This window comes from Gobius niger (assembly GCF_951799975.1).
Source record: "Gobius niger genome assembly, chromosome: 5".
Classification (NCBI taxonomy): Eukaryota; Metazoa; Chordata; class Actinopteri; order Gobiiformes; family Gobiidae; genus Gobius; species Gobius niger.
Genome location: NC_136856.1, coordinates 26,510,833 through 26,530,016, shown reverse-complemented (window position 1 = coordinate 26,530,016; position 19,184 = coordinate 26,510,833). Strand labels below are relative to the sequence as shown.

Below are 19,184 nucleotides of genomic sequence, written 5' to 3'. Positions count from 1 at the left end.
CCGACTCATGCCAAATCTGGCTGCACTGTTGAGTATCAAATTGCAGCAGTATCAAGAAACGTAATGGCCGTGATGCAAGGAAATGTTATTTGAAAGTCACAGTCAAAATTTTCAATAGGTCTTATTTCAGTTGTTCTTTGTCTTATGTTTACAGTCACTGGCTGCGTTTACATGCAGCTCAATAATCTGATCTAGATCTGATTTCTAGAGTTCTCTGATTATTGAAGTGACGGCATGCAAACTGCACAATCATCTGATAACGATATGCTGTTTACAATATATATAAACGTATGTATATCTTTGCTAAGATTAAAATATATAATAAGAATAATGGCACGTTTAATAAAGAATAAATAAATCAAAGAAAAACAATCACAGAAGTTCTCTATGAAATAAATCCCAAGTTTGTTTAAAGAGACAACACAGTGTGCAGCTGGTAGTCGAGTGGTTAAGGCTGCTGCACATATGGCAGAACATTATTCCGGGTTCGGGCCACGGCTTTGATTATCAGCTAACTTCTTCTATCTGCTCAAGTGCTTAAAGTGATAGTCTGGACGATTGCAAAGTGAGGAGAGCGTGAGAGTAAAATGTGAAGGTAAACAATCAAGTTTGTCCCCTCCCCAACTGATTTGACCTGAAAGCCACTCCTGGTTTGCAAAATAAGGAGAGAGGGACAGAAGCAGAGATTTTTCTCACCAAGTAAACCTTGCTACTGTGAAGTTTGTCAGTGACTGAAGGCTTGAGTATTTCTTTCTCTACTTGGCGCTTAATGCACCCGGCTGGTGCAGATTGTCACTGTATCCTTGTGCAACGCACCTCACCCACCGAGTATGAAGTCAATGAATAATGACTATTGATGTTGTACTTTGAGAAGCTTAAAAGAACAGTTCGGACATTACTAGGGCTGGCTACCAGTACTTCAACAAAACTTGGTTTTCAACACCAATACCTGAACGATACATTTTAAGATACTTTTACTACAATATTTGCCATTTAAAACCAGGAAGCAGAACAATAACGTGTGGAAGATCTGCACATTTTGGGTTCATTTGTGTAAAGAATGTGTGGATTGTCTTGACATTGGAGCGTTTGAGTCTGCGCAGTTTACTCAACACTGTTGCACTGGACCAATCGTGTGACAATGTTGCCGTGAGAGTTGTACATTTGCTGACAACAACCATCACATTTATCGTTATGAATGTACTACATGGCAACGGCAAGTATGTAGCTGCATCTTTGCGAAACACTACGTTTTTGCAATGCTGTGATTGACAAAAATGCTTGATCCCGCCACAAAAAGCAGTGCACAGAGAGTATAGATTTTCTAATAATGTAACCACTGCCTACATTGCCCTAACAAAGCTTTTTAATTGAATGAAGCTTCCAATACTGCTCCGAAACTTCCCCCCCTTGTGGTTTCATTAGTGGGTAATGGATGAGTGCAGACTTGGCCCAAATGCTGCTTCTTCCCTCCACAACTTTATTACATCTGTGCTGCTTTCCTGTCTCATCCCCAAACTCATCTCTCCAAAGTGGACAGTGGGAGAGCATATCCCCTCAGCTGGAGACCAAGCCGGGGTGGATTCTAACAGGATATAAGTTTGTTCGTCGCATGTCTTTGAGTTGGAGAAATCCGAACTTATAAAATGCCATTTTTGTGACTTGTTCTTATCTATTATAGAAAACGCTATCTCAATGGCCGCCGCCTGGGCGCCGCCATGTTTATTTCCCATACCGACTTTGAAGCTAAGCAGGGAAGTGCCTGGTTAGAACTGGGATGGGAGACCGTTCCTCGGATGCTAAGCAGGGAAGGGCCTGGTTAGGACTGGGATGGGAGACCGTTTGGGAACACCAGGAAGCCTGGCGACAGTACTGAGTGCGTGGTTCATGGCGTGGTTGGTGGTGCTGCTGTCCGAGGACAACCCGCTGTCACAAAAACGCGAGTGCACGAGATCTGACTGCCGTGCGTGTGCGCGCATCCAAACAGGGCGATGTGTGCGTGTGTGGGCGTGTGTATGTGTGTGCGTGCGTGCCCAAAACCTGTTCAAACACGAGCCTCTAATCAAACGCGCTGCTCCGACTGATTTATCCTCCGTGTGATTAAAAGCGAAAATGAAACTACAACTTAACGAGCGCATGGCCTGCACTGCGTAGTTTTTTTTCTTTTTTTTTTTCCTTTGCTGCTGTACCATTTGTTTTCTATTTTGCTTTCACGTATTGTGAGCCCAGAGGTACATTTTATTCTAAAGCAGCTTTGAAAGCATTGCCAATTTTATTGTAAGGTTATAAATACTGTCTAACAACGATCATTAGGCTATTTCAGTTCAAAACCTACTCATTATTTTTTTTATTGTACACTACCGTGATGGACCAAACCACGGGTCCTGCACCGTGAACCAAACCGTTAGAGCTGAACCCCTAATATTTATCCATAATTATTCCACTGTCTCTTGAATCCTCTTCCCCGAGTTTAGCGAAAATATTGTCGTTGTTTATAAGAAAGGAGCACGGGTGCATCAAACACTCCAATTGCAGTTTGTTTGAAATTGTTTTTTGCCTTCATTCTTTTACTCATTTGTGGTGGCCATAGTTTTTGGAATGGGTTGGGAACCACTGGTCTACAGCTGAACTGTGTGACGGGTTGGACATTTCTTTAATCACTCACAATCTCAGAATATCAAATGTGGAGACTAGCGAGGCCCGGCCGAAGGCCGGGTCTCAGCTAGTAAAGTTATAGTATGATATGAATCGTCTAATACAAAATGCCAGCAGAGGACAGTAACCTGTACGAAGTGCCACCAACAAATCATTTGATAAAACTCTAGATCGAACATGACCCTCGTTGACGCGGCAAACATGGCGGCCATCTTGTGACTGGCTGGTGAGGCAACCAACCTTTTTTACCTGGCGAGCTAATTTTACACAAGAATGTCGGAGAGCTACTGATGCTTCAAAAACATTTGTGTAAAATGCTACTTAGGTGGACTTCACCCTGGAGAATTAGTATTTCAAAGAAAATGACTTGAGTTTAGTCCTTATACTTTACAAAATTGACCAAACTGTTTGCAGGTTGTGTTCAGCAAGTTCAGAACAGACAGAAAATGCATCTAAAATTTGAGTTATCAAACGTGTAGACTAGAGATGTAGAAAGTCTTTGGCTCCTGAGCTACCTGTTGGAGATCCCTGCCCTATAGCAACCAATGCAAAACCAGGAGTAACATTTTCGTTGATTCAGCGGCAGAATGTGAGATGCACTCTTTTGTGATTTTGTGATTGGTTTATTACTTCTAAGTCTAGGTCTTTGAAATATCTCATTCAGTCGTGTTGTTAAGCCATATTAGCATCGTTTTCTCCATTCATTCCCAGTAGAGATGCGCCGGTCGGCTTTTTTTCTGACCCGCACCAACCCGATCGGCTGTAATTCAAACCTAACCCGAAGAAACGTGTCTCAGTTTGCCGACCCGACCCAACCCGAACCCGCACGTATTAAAAACAGTGGCATGAGTCACACTGCAGCTGGTTATCAGTCAAACGGGTGCGCATCACGTGACCACGAGTTTACAATGGAGAATTAGATCTTCATGCTTTGTTTTGCTACTGCGTCACTCTTTCTGTCAATCTAAACAGAGTTTGGACTAAAGTGGAGCAGCTTACCTGACGCTACAAGTCGTTGCTCTCCTCAGGTTAGTAAGATGCTGTGTCTTTGTTATTTTAGTTTTACCTTGCTTCATGTTGATGCGTTATTTTCATCACGTGTTGCATATATGCTTGGGCACGGCTATTGTGCTGCATTTGTCGCGGTGATCAACTCATACAGAAACGATAGGCCAGGTGACATCTAAACAAAACATGCTAATGATATGTTAACCCACATTCAACTACACACAGTCAACTTTGTGTGGCATTTATGGATAAGAATGCACTGTTTGTTGTAAGCCAACAATGTTAGGACAAAAAAATAACCCATGTTCAATAAGTATTGGTATTAATGTTGTGTTAAAAAGTACAGAAATGCTGTTTTAAAGTAGGAATCAAATGTTATATTTGATTTAAACAGAACAGAATGATTTGAAGTGTTGAAGGGAAAATGTAGCTAACGTCAATCCAATGCAACTGACATAAAATTGAAAAAATTGCAACAAGGTGATTATCTTCCCAGATAGGACATAAGGCCAGTCACAAGATGACCGCCGGAATTGCCTTTCATTCTAACGTATTACTATGGCCATATCCTAGAGTTTTATGAAAGATCTTTGGCCACCCATTACAAATCTTCTCTTGAACAAGTGAAAAACAAGGGCTAACGCCACTCCAGGTATGTTTTTGATGAGGGAAAAAACCTAATCTCATGGTTAAAAGAACAAAAAAGTCAGTTCAGCGTAATATAGTCCCTTTCATATCAAGCTGGATCATGTCTGACAAAAAGCCTGGGAACGCCACCTTTCTATCTACTACCAAGGGGATGTTCTTTGACTTCCTGTCTTCTCTGGAATCCCACATTATTAGAAAGTCTCCCGCAATATCCAGGCAGCGGCCGATGCGGAGCTCTTATTAAGTCTCCCCAGCGATGGAGCAATTACAAAGTGCACGGGGCGACTCTGCTCTTTTTCTGTGAGAGCCGAGAGGAGAGGGAGCCGGGAGATTTGGGCTCCGCCAAGTGTAAAAACAGATTAGGCCCGAGGCGAAGGTGAAGGCAACAAAGATGTCACCACGGGGAGAGATTGAGGCACAAAAAAAGCCTGATAAAGATTTGACAAAAAGAGTGGGAAAGTCTGTTGAATGGCGAATCGATACTGAAGGAATTATGAGTTTGAAACATGGATTTGACCATTTAATCAAGAAATCTGTGATATTAATCTGCATTAAATTGAAATTGATCATTTAATTTGGTTCATTTTTACTGTAGTATAAAATCCTGCTATCCTTCGACTCGTTGTGTAGCCCAACTTATGAGGCTTTAAAAGTCCCCGCTGTAGCAAATTCATCTCAATCTGTCTGGAGAAGCTTGGCCTTGATAAATGTTTGTAATAACTCCGCTCCCCTGATGCTGTGGCTGTAGGACTTAGGACAAACTTGTTAAATCTGTTTTGGGAAGGTTGGCAATCTCTCTTGGCCTCACTCCTTCTTGGAATCTAAAAACAAGTGTACGTCTCCAGGGTTAGCTTATTATGAAGAACGATTGGTAATGGGGTCTTTGAAATAGCAGCTAATTAACGTTAGTGTCGGCAACTGAATTTTCCAGGTTAGGAGTTTCAAAATGTGGTGCAGCATTTCCAAAATCACTTTAAAGTGATCATATCTTGCATCTCCAAAATAGACTGAAAAACTTTATTTTGGGTGCTTCAGCTTCGATAATTTACGTTCTATAAATATGTCTCTGTAAGGGCTTAATAGTAACAATGAAATGGTTGGATTATGGGCTTTAAAAATGTGGAGGACAGTTTTTGGGCTTAAACAATGACGTGACTGTAATCGGGAAGTACAGAACGAGGCGCTGACGATGTAGAAGAAGAAACCGTTCAATTAAACCGCTTTGTCCAAGGATTACTCCAAACTGCGTGAATGTTGTGAAATACTACTCTAGGTCTGTTGTTAACCTCTTTCCCCCCGCCTTAACCGAGCGCATTGTCTCCAGTTTGACTCTACCCAAATCTAAAAGCTTCTTGAAAAAGGCGTCAAAATAGCAACAAAAACGAGACGTAAATGAGGATTGGAAACGCAGCCAAAAAAAGCATCAAAAGAGTGATCAAACGTAACAAAAACGCTGCAAAACAGGTGACAAAAAAGTGATAAAAAGGCAACAAAAACAAACAAAAATCTTAAAATAAGCTGAAATTGTGACGACCATGTGGCGACAACGCGAGGAAAAAAAATCTGTTTTGTAGGTCTTAGCTTTCAAATGAAGCCTTACTCTGGCCTATCTTCAATGAAGGTTCTTGAGTCGTCATTGAAGATGGACAACTCCTGTACAACTGAGAGCCTACACAGACATCCTACTTGTGGCCTGTAGTCTGTATGCTCCAGTCAAGAAGCTTTTAGCTTTGGGTAAAGCCGACTTGGTGGGGGTTAGGAAGTTAAAACATAGTTTAAACCTCAGGAAAGTCGATTTTGCATAGTGTGTCCACTTTAACATCGTGAAAGTTGTGCTTTTAAAACGGTGAGAGACAAAACAGGTATTGATTCAATAACGGATATTTGGAATCGATACCTGATCAGGATCTGCTCTGATATCAAGCACCAGTATCAGATTGGTGCATCCGTAGTTACGACCCCGACATCACTCGCTGCCCAGTGCATGCTAGCAAGAGCAGCCGAGCCTTTTGAAGTCACTTTTAATCACAGATTTGACTTTCAATCTGCACAGACTCACACAATACAGACACTGAGAAGATCCTTTCTTTACCGACGCAAATCCCTGCCTATTACCCAGCATGCACTTGAGCAGGCCACTTATTAAAGTTTCAGCATGATGAGCTTATAGCCATTCATGCTAATCCCCTGGGCTCTCATTAGCTTTTATGGAGGCAGACGGCATGTATCACAGTTAGATACAGGTTAAACTAAGGGCTACTCTCCACCTTATTGCGTCTTATGAAGTCATTACTCAACACTTCCATTATGTTCAAATGAATAAATAATAATGAATCCTATTTAGCTAAGGATTATGACAAACTATTACAGAGGCTAAATCCAATGTATTATTAATGTCACTGATATAGAGCAGTTACAATAAACAAGACTTTTTACTTGTAGGGGAGAGTGGGGTAAGATGAGACACTTTTTGCTTTGGTGGTTATTGTGTGAAAACATTAAAATATAGATACGCAATTTTACTATGTACATATATTTTGTCTGGAGTATATGGTTTCAAAGAAGTTTAAAAAAAAAAGTGGCTGATTTTACCCCAGGAGCAGGGGAAGTTGAACCAGGTGAAATTGACACTAAACATCATAAAATCCTATATTTACATTTCGGTGTTTCCCATTGAAAAAATGAATGAATAAATTATAGTATATATTTTTCTTTTCATACGCACCATCTGCAGATAATGACATGTCTGTTAAAAAAACATCCAAGGAATTTAATGTAATATTTCATTGTAATTTGCTTGTCTCTACCAAACCCAGAACCAGCAATAAACAATGCAAGAACGATAGAATTGTACAGAAAAATGTTCTGTAGTTTGTTATTCATTGTTTCTTATGGAGCAGATGGGCTCAATTTACCCCAACGTCCCCCCAATTTACATGTTTTGTTTACTTCTTTGCAAACACCAAGAAGAAGAAATATGCCTAAACTATTAAGCTGCTTTTATATCGAACACAATTACTAACCAACATCAGAGGGGCAAAAAAAGGACTTTGTTTTTTTTTCTGTATCAGGCCAAAAAATCACTAAGTCATGAAAAACGCTTTTTTCATGAGGAATTTGTAAAAAGTGAGGTTATTTTATGGCCAATTTTTCCACATTTTTGTCTGGAAAGTTCAAATCATCTAAAGTTCAAATCTATATATATTTTTTATCAAAATGTATTGAGTAAACTTATTCATCTTACCCACTGGCTCGACTTACTCTCCCCTACTACGTGTATTTTTGGTCAGGTGAGTAAATAGCTGCCTAACCTAACCTAATGTATCTTGTGCTGCAAAACTAATTGCCCCATCGGGGACATGAAATAAAGTGAAGTGAAGTGAAGTTAACCAACCATGTACTATTTAATATTGTTTTTATCACATCAACTATCCATATGATCCATGCTTTTGAAGCTTTCTTCTCTTTTATAATAGCTTGTACTGCCATGACCTTTCCAGCTGCCAGCTCCACTGTGAATGCTAAAGGCTGTTTGGCTCACACCTAAATATTTATATCCCTCCCTTGAGTTAAGTGTGGAGCTAATGGGCTGATTTAACTAATGTAGACAAACTTTGAATAGACTTTAAGGAATCACACGAAAATAGCCAACCGACCGCTTCATCATGACGGTGTCTACAAAAAGTCGACCTCTTTTGGTTATAGATATTCCACCTTCCAGGCAACGTACTTTTTCTCAAATCTTTATCATTTACTGTTAATAAAGCCGGGTTCCCAACAATTGGCAACAGAGGTGCTGATGAGAAAGCACTGGCAGGATATAACACAATGATCAGGAAATGTTCTTATCATCGAGTGTCAGCACCTATTGTTGTGTTTTGTGTGCTTTTCCCAGCCAAGTCTTTATCATATTTCATAAGCCACACACAATTAAATGTAATGTCAGTGGTCTCCCAGGGCGTATGGGTTACAGTTACTCAGATTGTCTAAAAACTCGTACCGAAAGGAAACATCAATTGGTATTTTTTTTTTATGTAAAGATAAATCAGGCATATGTAATGATTGTTGTAAATGAAACCAAATCAGACTGCTTTTATTTTTATTTTACTTTCTTTATCTCTTACTCTGGGATACATTTGTGAGGTTAAGACTTTAAACAGACATTTTGGAAATTTTAGCATCTTTGCCTCATCAAAAACGTAACATGGAGTACAGTTGCATATCTAGTTGGCCTCCCTCTTTCATACTCTGACAGGATGTCAAAACATTGTGATTTTTTAAGCCTCTCTGTATTTCAAAGTCCACAATACGTTCATGAGACTTGTTCTCCCGAAACATGCTGGCCAGGTTGGCCCACAATGGCGGTGCGCTCAGTCGCAGAGGCTCAGGACTAACCCAGTACAGTTGTACAATGACAAATAACTCATTTACTTACTTACTTCTTATCACACTCAAATTGCCTGCGCTACAGCTTAGCCATTCCAGTAACATAGCCGGATTTGTTTTGTGCTTGTTCCAAATTGATTTCTTGTGCATTGCGCTTCCACATAGAGTGTAGGACTCAGAATAAAGGTATTTTCTAATCTAGGCATACTGTACACAGATCCTAGTTTATACTACAAGAAACACCTTGGCTAATGTATTCAAAGTAAAAAATCAATTTAAGCATAATATAGGAACGTTTTAATCAGATGTTGTCTAAAACTGTTTATCCTTCTAAAATCATTCATTATCACAATTTATTAACAAAATAAAATTCTTTCTTACTCCAGATTGTCCACTGTATGCTGTTTCTTGCTTATGATCAATTCTCCATTCTGCGTTGGTATAATAGGGCACAGTTTCCCTGTGTGAGACTGAGCGGGGAGGAGCTGTGAGAGGCGCCTGTCCCGACCTCGCTATAGAGCAATCACTGTGAATACAGCCCATTGTTGGGACACTCCACCAGACCATGGAGCACTACCCCGGCAGCCTAACCCCCAGAAGTGGCCTACATTCTGGGCCGCTGCACTTGCTTGGATCTCCCCCTTCAGCTGCTCGGCCCGGAGGAGAGCTTTATGTGTCATTGAACTGCCTTCAAACATGAACTATAGCACTTTGAAAGTAGCTGGGGGGGAGTTTGTATCCGGCTGTGTCTGAATTGTCCCCGGTGGTCCATAATAAAACAGTGTCATCAGGCTGCTACAGGGAGGAAACACAGTGTGGCGATGAACTGCAACACAGGGCTTGCCTTCAGATTCTTTCTCCACAAGGCGTTACTGAGAACAGGAAAGCAAGCTGATGATGTGAAGGTCTGTGAGCGGCCACAGTTTTCTACTTCTGAAACACTGAAGAGGCACTGCAGGAAACAAAAAAGGGTCCATCGAGGAGGTATCCGGGCAAGACTCGCAGTTAAGCCACACAAGAATGGTGGTGGAAAGGACCCCAGTCTTATTTCGCTGGTAGCTTCATTCAGAGTCCGTTTGTTTTTCACCATGAAATGTGTATCAAGACGGACGTTAAGCCGCGAGACCTGATTGTCTGGAACTTGGAGTTTGCATGTTCTCCCCATGTCTGCGTTGGTTTCCTCTGTTCTCCCCTACCTCCAAAAAGATGCTGGTCAGGTTGGCCCCCAGTGGTATCTGATCTGCGCAATTCACTTGTACAATTGCATAATGACAATAAAGTTCTTCACTCATGCACAGTAGCGAGCACTAGAACGAGAAGGTCCAGTCATTGATTTTGAACTAACCTCAGTTTCAAGAAATTCATACACATGTTCTCTTCTTCACCCCTTTGGCACTGCAATAGTAGATAGACTATTTGGTTTAGCTGCTATGCACTTCTCCGAATCCCTCGCTCACCTCCCACGGCAAAGTGTGTACGCAAGTGAATAATTTAGAATAACTCTTTGTTTGGGGTTGTGATGGGTTTTAGCAACTCCAAATCCTCCCCACGTCCGTGTCCAATGAGTCTGACGAGTCGTGTTGTGTCTGTGGGCAAGACATTTTACTCACCTTGCTCTGAGTAAGTGTGCTGGTGGTGGTGGGAGGGTATGATAGCACACAGCAGCACCATGCACAAGTCCACCCCAGAGAAACCTGCTATTTTCCTCCCCCCCCCCCCACCATTTTTTTGTTCATTTTTTTCCCTATTGCTTCAGAAATTAATTTAAAAATGGAGTCAAAATGTCATAATAAACATCTACCCACACACCTGCAACCCCAGAGTGCTTATTATACAATAACAAAGCAAGCAAAACAAATGCATCACCGCCCACAGATATGTTTTGCTTCCCTAAACATATGCCAATTGGGTGACATTTTGAAATGAAATTAAGTTGCAACTCTCTGTGTGCATTTGAAACACATCTACGAGATGTAACTGAAATGTTTGCCTACTAAACACTTATGTACAAATATTATGTACTGCTAATTTTGCTCGATTTGTCAGTTCTCAAATGTCAAAGTCACAATATTCACCCAGCAGAATGCAAGCCTACACTTTTCTCCTTAACGTTTTATAACAAGAAAAACCTGACACCAAATCCATAAACATATTGCCTTAGAGCCTATATCTTTCTCCATGCCTTACATACACACCATTTATATTCCATACCGTGCCAAGCCGCTTATACAAATCTCCTCGCACTCCCGAGTAAATATATTTCTGTCACATCTGCTGTAAAACCAGCATTAGATAAAGGTGAAGTAGAGGTAGGCGCGCAGAGATTGGTCCGTGGAGGAGGCGGCGTCTTAAAGTATTCACGCTTCAGTGAGGCGCTCTGTGCTGCGGAAAATAAGTTGAACGCGCAAAAATAATGGCAGGTTGAGTGGAAATAATGGAGTGTAGCTTTTAATCATGTTATAATGTCAAAGAAACATATACCTGAAGAAGGGCTTTGCTTCATTCACCCAGTTTGACTCTTCTACTGCTTAGGTGCCAAAAGAAGTTAAAGCCTCACCGCGTAGAATTGTACCCAAAAAATAAAATTGAAATACAAGTTTTTATTTTATGACTGATATTTTCAGCATTGAAAAATACCTCAAACAAACATGTGATTTTGCTGTGAGCGGCTCAGCTCTCCTAAAACATGGCATAACTTTACCAGGAGTGGGTACGTCTCCAGCTCGTTTCCATGGAGATGTCGACTAAAGTCAGCAGAATTTTAGATTTAAACAGGTTAGGTTCCCATCCAAATCCATTCTTTGATTTCTCATTGCAGAAATAGCATTGTCTGTCGAGCTGGTCATTAGGAGCATGTTTTGTACCGATGGCAACAGTGTAGTCCAAAAAGTTACGCAGTGTACCTTTAAGATAAGTGCTTTATTGGCCATTGTACAGTTCAGTTGTACAAGGAAATTATGTTCAGGTGTTAGTCCTGAGCCGCTGTGACTGAGCGTGTCCCCAATGTGGGCCAACCTGACCTGCATGTTTTTGGAGGTTTGGGAAACTGTAGCATCCTGGCTGCCTGCCTTAAGTGCTCCTCTGAAACTGTGCACCACCTCCTGGCTTTATCCCTGTTTCAGAGCATGGTGTCCTGCACTGGTCAGCTCCTCCTCCTTCCTGTTCCTCCTGCGCAGCTTACCTCTTTTCCATAACAGCCTTTCACCATCTTCTGGGAAGAGCTTAGTAGTGCATTTGTTTTATTCTCCAGTGAGCGTCCATCAGTCAGAACAATAGTCGAGATAGAAGGCATGTGCGAGTCTTGCCTGGATACCTCCTTGTTTTTTATTTTTTTATTTTCTGTAGCGACTCTTGTGACGCAAAAGAAAGTTTTCAAGCCTCAATCATGCATAACGTGTCAACGATTATGGTAAACATTTAGAACTTTTATAATGTTTGACCATTCATGTACATTTCATCAATTTAATGGAACAGGCTATTTAGTTAATGTTTTTTGTAGGGCTTAAACAACAAAATAAAGCAAAAATGACGGGAAAATGTAAGTATTTTTGATGAAAAACCACCTGTTTGTGTTTGGTACTTTGCAAATTTCATAAATATCTGTCTGTGTCTCATCCAGCCAGAAAGCAGAATTAGCACCTCCAACAAACATTTTACTTTAGCTTTTATGTGGCACAAAGTTGAAAAAAATAAATACAAATGAATTAATCTTTCACAGCCATGCGATTAAGATTTAGTTTTTTGTAATGTCCACTTGCAACATGCATATTGTGTCATCTAACGTTGGTACCACCTCCTCCTGAAAGAACCAACAGCAGCCCAAGAGCCAATCAGTTTGATATTGCGGCTGTAGCTCCCCCATGGTTCAGACTGCCCCACTTCAGCCAGCACTCGTATGGCCCACTTTATCATGTTGTCTTCATGTATTTACTGTGACAGCGTTGGCTCAACACTATAGTGCTCTCCCAAGTGCTCTCCGGCTCACTGTCACTCAGATTAAAAGGGCTGGAGAAGGCTTAGGAATCTTAGAGGTGTCAAGTACTTTCATTAATGTCGGCGGCTCGGAGCTTTTCACTGAGAAGATGAGGAGTACAGCAGCATTACATAACATTGTGTAATATTGTTGTGAAAATGAATGCGTGTGTGTGGTTTCATTGCCATATTTTTAAGCTTTAAAATAAGAGGAATATTGTAACAAGTGCAGTATCCTACCTCAAATACTCTCTCCCATGGAAGCTTAGATTTCCGCCCCCATATCTCCTACTAATTCTTCATACAGTGAGTCACACCTCCTCTTCATTGATCTTAACCTGCGCTCGCTACTTTTTACTGCCATCCTTCTGAAGTGTATGGACATCAATGGCGCCCCGGGCTACATAAAGATTGCATTATGTAGTTCTTGCTTTGAGGTACCGGGATGAGTCATGGTTAGCGGGTAATACAGTATTATGGTCTGTCGGTCCCCTGGTAATTCTTATTCTAATTAGGCCCCATAGCAGCTGTTTGGTGTAGTGCATTGCATGAAAATGGACGCTGCTCGTCCCCAGTAAATCCAAAAATAGTTGTCCGTATTGTAGCTTTAGGATTTATTGATGCAATGTTTGAATACATTGTCGCCAAAGCATTTTATATTTCTGATTTGTGTAATTTTGTAACAATATTTTTAATCATTGTCCTCTTGGTGCACACTGACCCCTACTGTCGGTTCTATGTTATTGCATTAGCTAGCAATGTCAAATTAAAAGATGTTTCATCTATTCACTGGTTGACATGACTCTTTTTAAAATCATGTCATCGGTTCGCATCTACCTACAGGTTATAATGTTTTTTATGCTGGTCCCAAACCATGATAAATGATGGGAATCGGACTCAAGCCAAATAGATTTTTAAAGTACTGCATTAGGGCTGCACTATTTTGAATGGAATTTAATCAATATCTAATTGAGATTTTGCAATTCATGCTTTACACTCACGATTCACTTAATTTTGAGGCCATACCTGAGGCTCTAGAGAACTCGCTTGGAAAAATAATCCTAGGTGTTCCTCTGAAGGGTCTGCAGGACATTTATTTAGCTCGAGCTCTGGATAAAGCAGATAAAATATTTTCGGACCCAAAACATCCTCTGTTTGGAGAGTTTGAGCTGCTCATTTGTGCCACAAGTCATTTTACTATTAAGCACACAATTGTTATTTATTTTTATTTTTTTCATTTTCTTAAGTAGCCAATTGAGATTTTTTAGATTCTGTACAGCTGGTCTGTCAGAGAGGGCCACTACTACCACTACTACTACTACTACTCCATCGGTTCATCTGTGCATGGATCTGGATTCATATTTACCTTATTCAAGATTGACAGACAGAAGAAAATGCTTAACTATGATTTAGAAGGGGGTAGAAAAGTACCATACACGTGCCTGACTCTCTGAATACTCTCTGTTCCAGGATTGGCGTGCTTTGTGCCTACGCTTCCAACCAGACCCTGAGCTCCCAGGTGAAGAACATCCGCAGACTGGTCAACACCAACATGAGGGACCTGCACACCTTCGCCAACGACACACCCATGGTACCGCCGCTCTGCAGTCAAAACCACAGCCGCCTGCTCCATGGCTTTGATCTGACTATTCCCTTTCAAATTCAAATAGAGCTGTCAATAATTTAGGCTTTCCTCTTCAGCTTTCACCGTCTGTTTTATTCACGGTTTTAGATTATGGATTATTCAGGCTTTATAAACTGCTTTGGACGCTGTGGCCTTGGTGTTTCCTATAGCAAAACTTTACAAAGAAGAAGGTAGAAAACATCTCCAGGCTTTAGTTGTCATGGACCTAGAAATCTCAGAAGCGGTCTCTACTCTCTGCTCCTATTGCTGCAAATGTGAATACTTGGGTTTTCTGAGTTGACAGTTATCTGCGTCATTAAGTTTTACCATCATTAATATATTCGAAGAAGAGGTTTAGTGGCCACTTCATGCGTATCCGTCCCCACACAGTTAGAAAACGTACAATTATATGACTTAGCGTTGAGCCACTTTAACATGCTAATTATCATCTATAGAACAATCTCCAAAGGTCTGTACTAGAGTTGCACCAATCCATCTTTTTTGCTACCGATACTGGGGTTTGAGGTTTACCGATACCAAGAGACTTTCTTAAAAGTGGCTGTCTCTGAGTGAAAAATCTAATTGACTCTTCTCCATTGTAAGATCAATAAAGTCATATTGTATTGTCATGTCACAGATTCATTTGGATAAACATTTCACAAAGATGACTTTTCCACACTAAATATCCTTGATGACAGGCTTTAGGCTACATTGACATAAACAACTATGAAGTGAACTGATCATTACAAATTTGTTAGATGAGTTATTTCTTAAACTAAAATACAAACTCTTGGCTTCATCAGTGGTTATTTTATTGTATTAGGCTACTTTAGGTATTATTATCATAGTTTCTGACCCAGCCTTGATTAGTTTTCGTTAGCATTAGCATGTACCCGCTAGCTTTAGCATGCTATTGCTAACCGAACAATTCTGCAGAGCTATCATAAATACATTTGCGGAGGTTAGCCTGCTCATATTCACTTAGATTTCGGTGGTAAAAGTTGTTTTTAAGGCGTTGAGAGCCAAAACTAGTATTTGGTTCAGTATCGGATATACGTATGTAGCCAATACCCGATATCGTGTTTTTATCGTGATACCAAATCCGATGAAGATGTATGAATTAAAAAACAAAAAACAAACACATTAACTACATATTGAGCAGGCTAATAATGTCTGTAACTGTATTTTTGTTGTTTTGGGGCTTCCATATTTCATTCTTTCGTCTTATTGGTTTTACTGCCAGACCTGATCCTTGATTCTTTTTGTGTTTGCAGCAAATCGATTACCTAATATCCCAGTACGCCACTGCCAAGAACAAAGTCTTGTACGACCTGGATAGTAAGTTCCTTTTTGATGTTATGTTAATTCGACGCAAATGACCCGTTTGCATCGGCAATAGCTCATTGTGATTCTGTTTAGCCCGCACAGATCGATGACAGAACTAGGGCTACATTGAGAGCTGTGTCTGTGCGTTCAGTCTACTTTAGCATCTTAGTTGAAATGACTTGTAATCATGCATATTGTTTTGATCTGTGCTAGTTTCACTACTTTGAACTTGTTTTCTAAGCGAGTGGTTCCCAAAGCAGGGTTTGGAGTATCAAGCCTATGAAAAGAAATTGTGTTTGACAGTAACTTGAAATATGAGTTAGATTAACAGTTTCGAATCTGTGTTTAGCCGAGAGTTATTGCTGTTTTTCCTTTTTCTTTTTTGGTAAATATGTCACATATTATTTCGAATGGAATAAATTCTTCCTTACAGGCAGCCCTGTGGGATGCTCAGATCTATGGGGGAGCCGCTCTGCTCAAGATTTCGTTAATAATTGTACCAGACAATTTCACTTATGGTTTCAGTATGGATAAATCGTCTTTCAGTAGAGCATGCAAATGTATCTTATTTCAACTGAAGTTTTCTTATTGTACTGACATGTTTTTTTTTTAGCTTGAAGTTAAATTTAAACTGGTCATAAATATACACAAACTAGTACTGTTAAATTAATCTCAACATGATGCATAATTACAATAAAAAATAAATAAGATTATGTATTTTTGAGTAGAAGTTGGACTGAAAAGAATTGTAAATTTGTCCTTTTCCAATAAATTTGACCTTTATCATACTATAAAAACAATTTTAATAGTCTTTTCAAGTTCATGTAATTTCGCAGAATGCTTTAGCTCTCATTTTTAAGATTAAAATCATTTGTTTGTGCTTTACTGTTCTATAAGGAAGCTCAAAGTCAGTGTGGAACTGTAATATGTCAAAATCACATTTACAGACTGTAAGGTAAAAAATATTGGACGGGGGGAAAAAACGTAGTGTATGACGTTCAAAGCTTAGGATTCATAAAACCGACCATCCATTTTATCTTTCTAGATAAACAAAATTGCCTTATATAAGTTTTGTAAATGTAATAACGTTCGATATGATGTTGTGTCACTGACGTGGGTCTATATCTTGTACAGACATTGGTCCATTACTGGGCGGAAGGATTCACGATCAGCTGGATAAGGAGGTGCACCCTGCCCTGAACCAAGTGCTTAATATGGCTGGAGGTACATGTGCACCCCTTCATTTCCTCACTACGATAGCATCATGTTGTCGTGACCACAACAGTAATAATGTCACATAAGGCGCCTGACGACAAGATCAGGCTCCTGCCCAGAATAGAAAGTAATATATTTTTACACGATTGTAATTGGTCGTCTTTTTCATAAACCTAACATCTATGCTCATTTCTAACCAACTATTTATTGGACACATTTGTTTTCATGAGGTGTATGATTCATATTGATTCTTTTGTATATCATCTTTTTCATATCATCATTTTATGTTTTTTTTTGTTTTGTTTTGTTACTTTTATGAAGTGAGAATCGAGCGAGCCCTGAAAGGTAACAGTGACCGGTGACCCCTGTGCCTAGTATCGTGATCTAACAGTGTTGTTGCACCCATCTTTTACTCCTTTGTGGTCATTTTTGAAGTGTTTTTTCCAAACTGTTCTCTATTCAGTATGTTAGAAGCAGAAACAAGTCAAGAGTTTGATCTTTTTAGTGTAAAAAAGGATGAATAATAATGAGTTTGAGAGGATTTGATCTCGTTTGAGCAGTTTTCTTTCCCCTTTCTATAGAGGTCTTTGTTTCTTTTCCACTTGTGTTCTCCTCATGTTGAGTTGGATCTCGGGACTGAGTTCAAACCAATATAAGCCGTGTGTCACGTGTGTTGTCTGTGTGTCTTCCTATGGCCTGAGTCAAGTCGCTTGATTCTCAAAACTATTATGTAGTTTCTCATTCCCCTTGCAGCCCCCTCTGTAGGGCTCAAGGTCGTTTCTTATCAATTATTTTTAATATCCGCTGCAGGAAACTTTAACTTTTACCAAATTTCCAATAGGTGACAAAAGCACTGACCTTACAGTGCTGCTACGGCCTCTGTGGTTTATGAATTAGCGTGTTTATTACTTTAAAGGCACATCAGTAAAGTCACAGTGCATTCAGCTCAAGTTCGGCTCAGGCCTGGACCTCTTCAGTGTGCCCCCCTGTCTGTGTCTGTGTTAAATGTGTCCATGCATAACTTAGTGTCAGTATTGGAAAGTGTAAGTAAGAATAAGTAAGACCTTTGTTGCTTGGATGTTTTTATTCTGTTATCTGGACAGGAGGAGACATATCATGCAAAAATACTTTTTTGAGCTTTACTCCCCTACTGCTGAAGTTGCCTGGAACATACAGAAGCAACCAGGAAGTGGAACCAATCCAACCAAAGACATGTGTTGCAGTGTTATTAGCGGTTCTGCGTTAATATTCAAACAAGGGTTATGACTCACAAAAGTCACCTACAGTCCAAATTTTGGTCATTGCCGCCGAAAAGCTCTCGGCTCTACCGCGCGGCATCCGTTCATTATCATTGACGGAACAAAATGTGACTGCAAATAAACAGATTTGATTGCACAGACCCGTTTGAGTTCGGCGGGAGCAGCAAACCAGGGCAACGTGCACAAACTAATAACCCTGTGTAAAAAACAGGGGGGAGTCTTTCAACGCCACTTCTGATGTGCTCTGAGCTCAATAAAAAAAAAGAAAAAAAATACGTCATAGTGGGAGCACAAAACAACCCTCCACATTTTTAAAGCTCAAATTACAGCTCAAAAACCAGACCGGTGTTGCGCTCAAAGTGTATTCATCACGTCGCCATTGATTTGCTGCCATGCCATAAAGTGAAAGTGAAAGCGAACTGTTATTACTGTTTTAGAACATTTCATTCCCACTGGTGCCTGCAGGGGGTGCATTAGGCCAATTTGAAATCCTGACCAGCCCAGTGTCTCACTCCTTACTCTCTTTTCCATACATAGACATTATTTAAGCCTCAACTATGCATGATATGTCCACTTCATACATTTTGAAAGGGTCGCCAATACCAGTAGCCCACTCCAATAACTTTCTGACTTACATTTTAGTTGTATTATTTTTCTAAATATCATACAACAACTTTTTCTTGGTTATAATCTCCATACTGAATTTAATTTTAGCCATGCGCGAAACAAAGGAAGCTCTGGAGAACGTCAGCGGCTCTTTGGTGATCCTAAAAGATGGAGCAGGGAAACTCAACTTCAACCTCAGCCTGGTGCGGACCAGCATCAACCGCTCGCTGAACGACCCTGGCTGCCACGACGAGGATTCGGACGCCACCACCGCCCAGCTGTGCCAAAACATCCGCCAGTCTCTGTCCCAGCTGCAGATCAGCGCCAACTTCACGCGGGTAAAAGCAGGATGCCAGCCATTTCTTGCTTTTGTCATTTCAAATAAGCAATTCAGTCCTGGTTTGTTTAGCACAAAGCCCCAATTGTTGCTTCTGGAGTTTACATGAAGTTAAAGCCCCTGTAGCCAATTTTTTCCCATTTTCAAA

General features: G+C 40.3%; 1 protein-coding gene across 6 annotated transcripts in view; it reads left to right on the top strand.

The window, feature by feature from the left end:
• The window catches only part of prom1a (prominin 1a), an 87,570-nt gene that overhangs the window by 50,026 nt on the left and 18,360 nt on the right, over positions 1–19,184 (top strand). For all 6 annotated transcript variants that reach the window (XM_079557253.1, XM_079557252.1, XM_079557255.1 and 3 more), the window contains 4 exons: positions 14,140–14,260; positions 15,568–15,631; positions 16,754–16,843; positions 18,808–19,037. In XM_079557253.1, the coding sequence (XP_079413379.1) occupies positions 14,140–14,260; positions 15,568–15,631; positions 16,754–16,843; positions 18,808–19,037 (505 nt within the window). The remainder of the gene's footprint in view (positions 1–14,139; positions 14,261–15,567; positions 15,632–16,753; positions 16,844–18,807; positions 19,038–19,184) is intronic.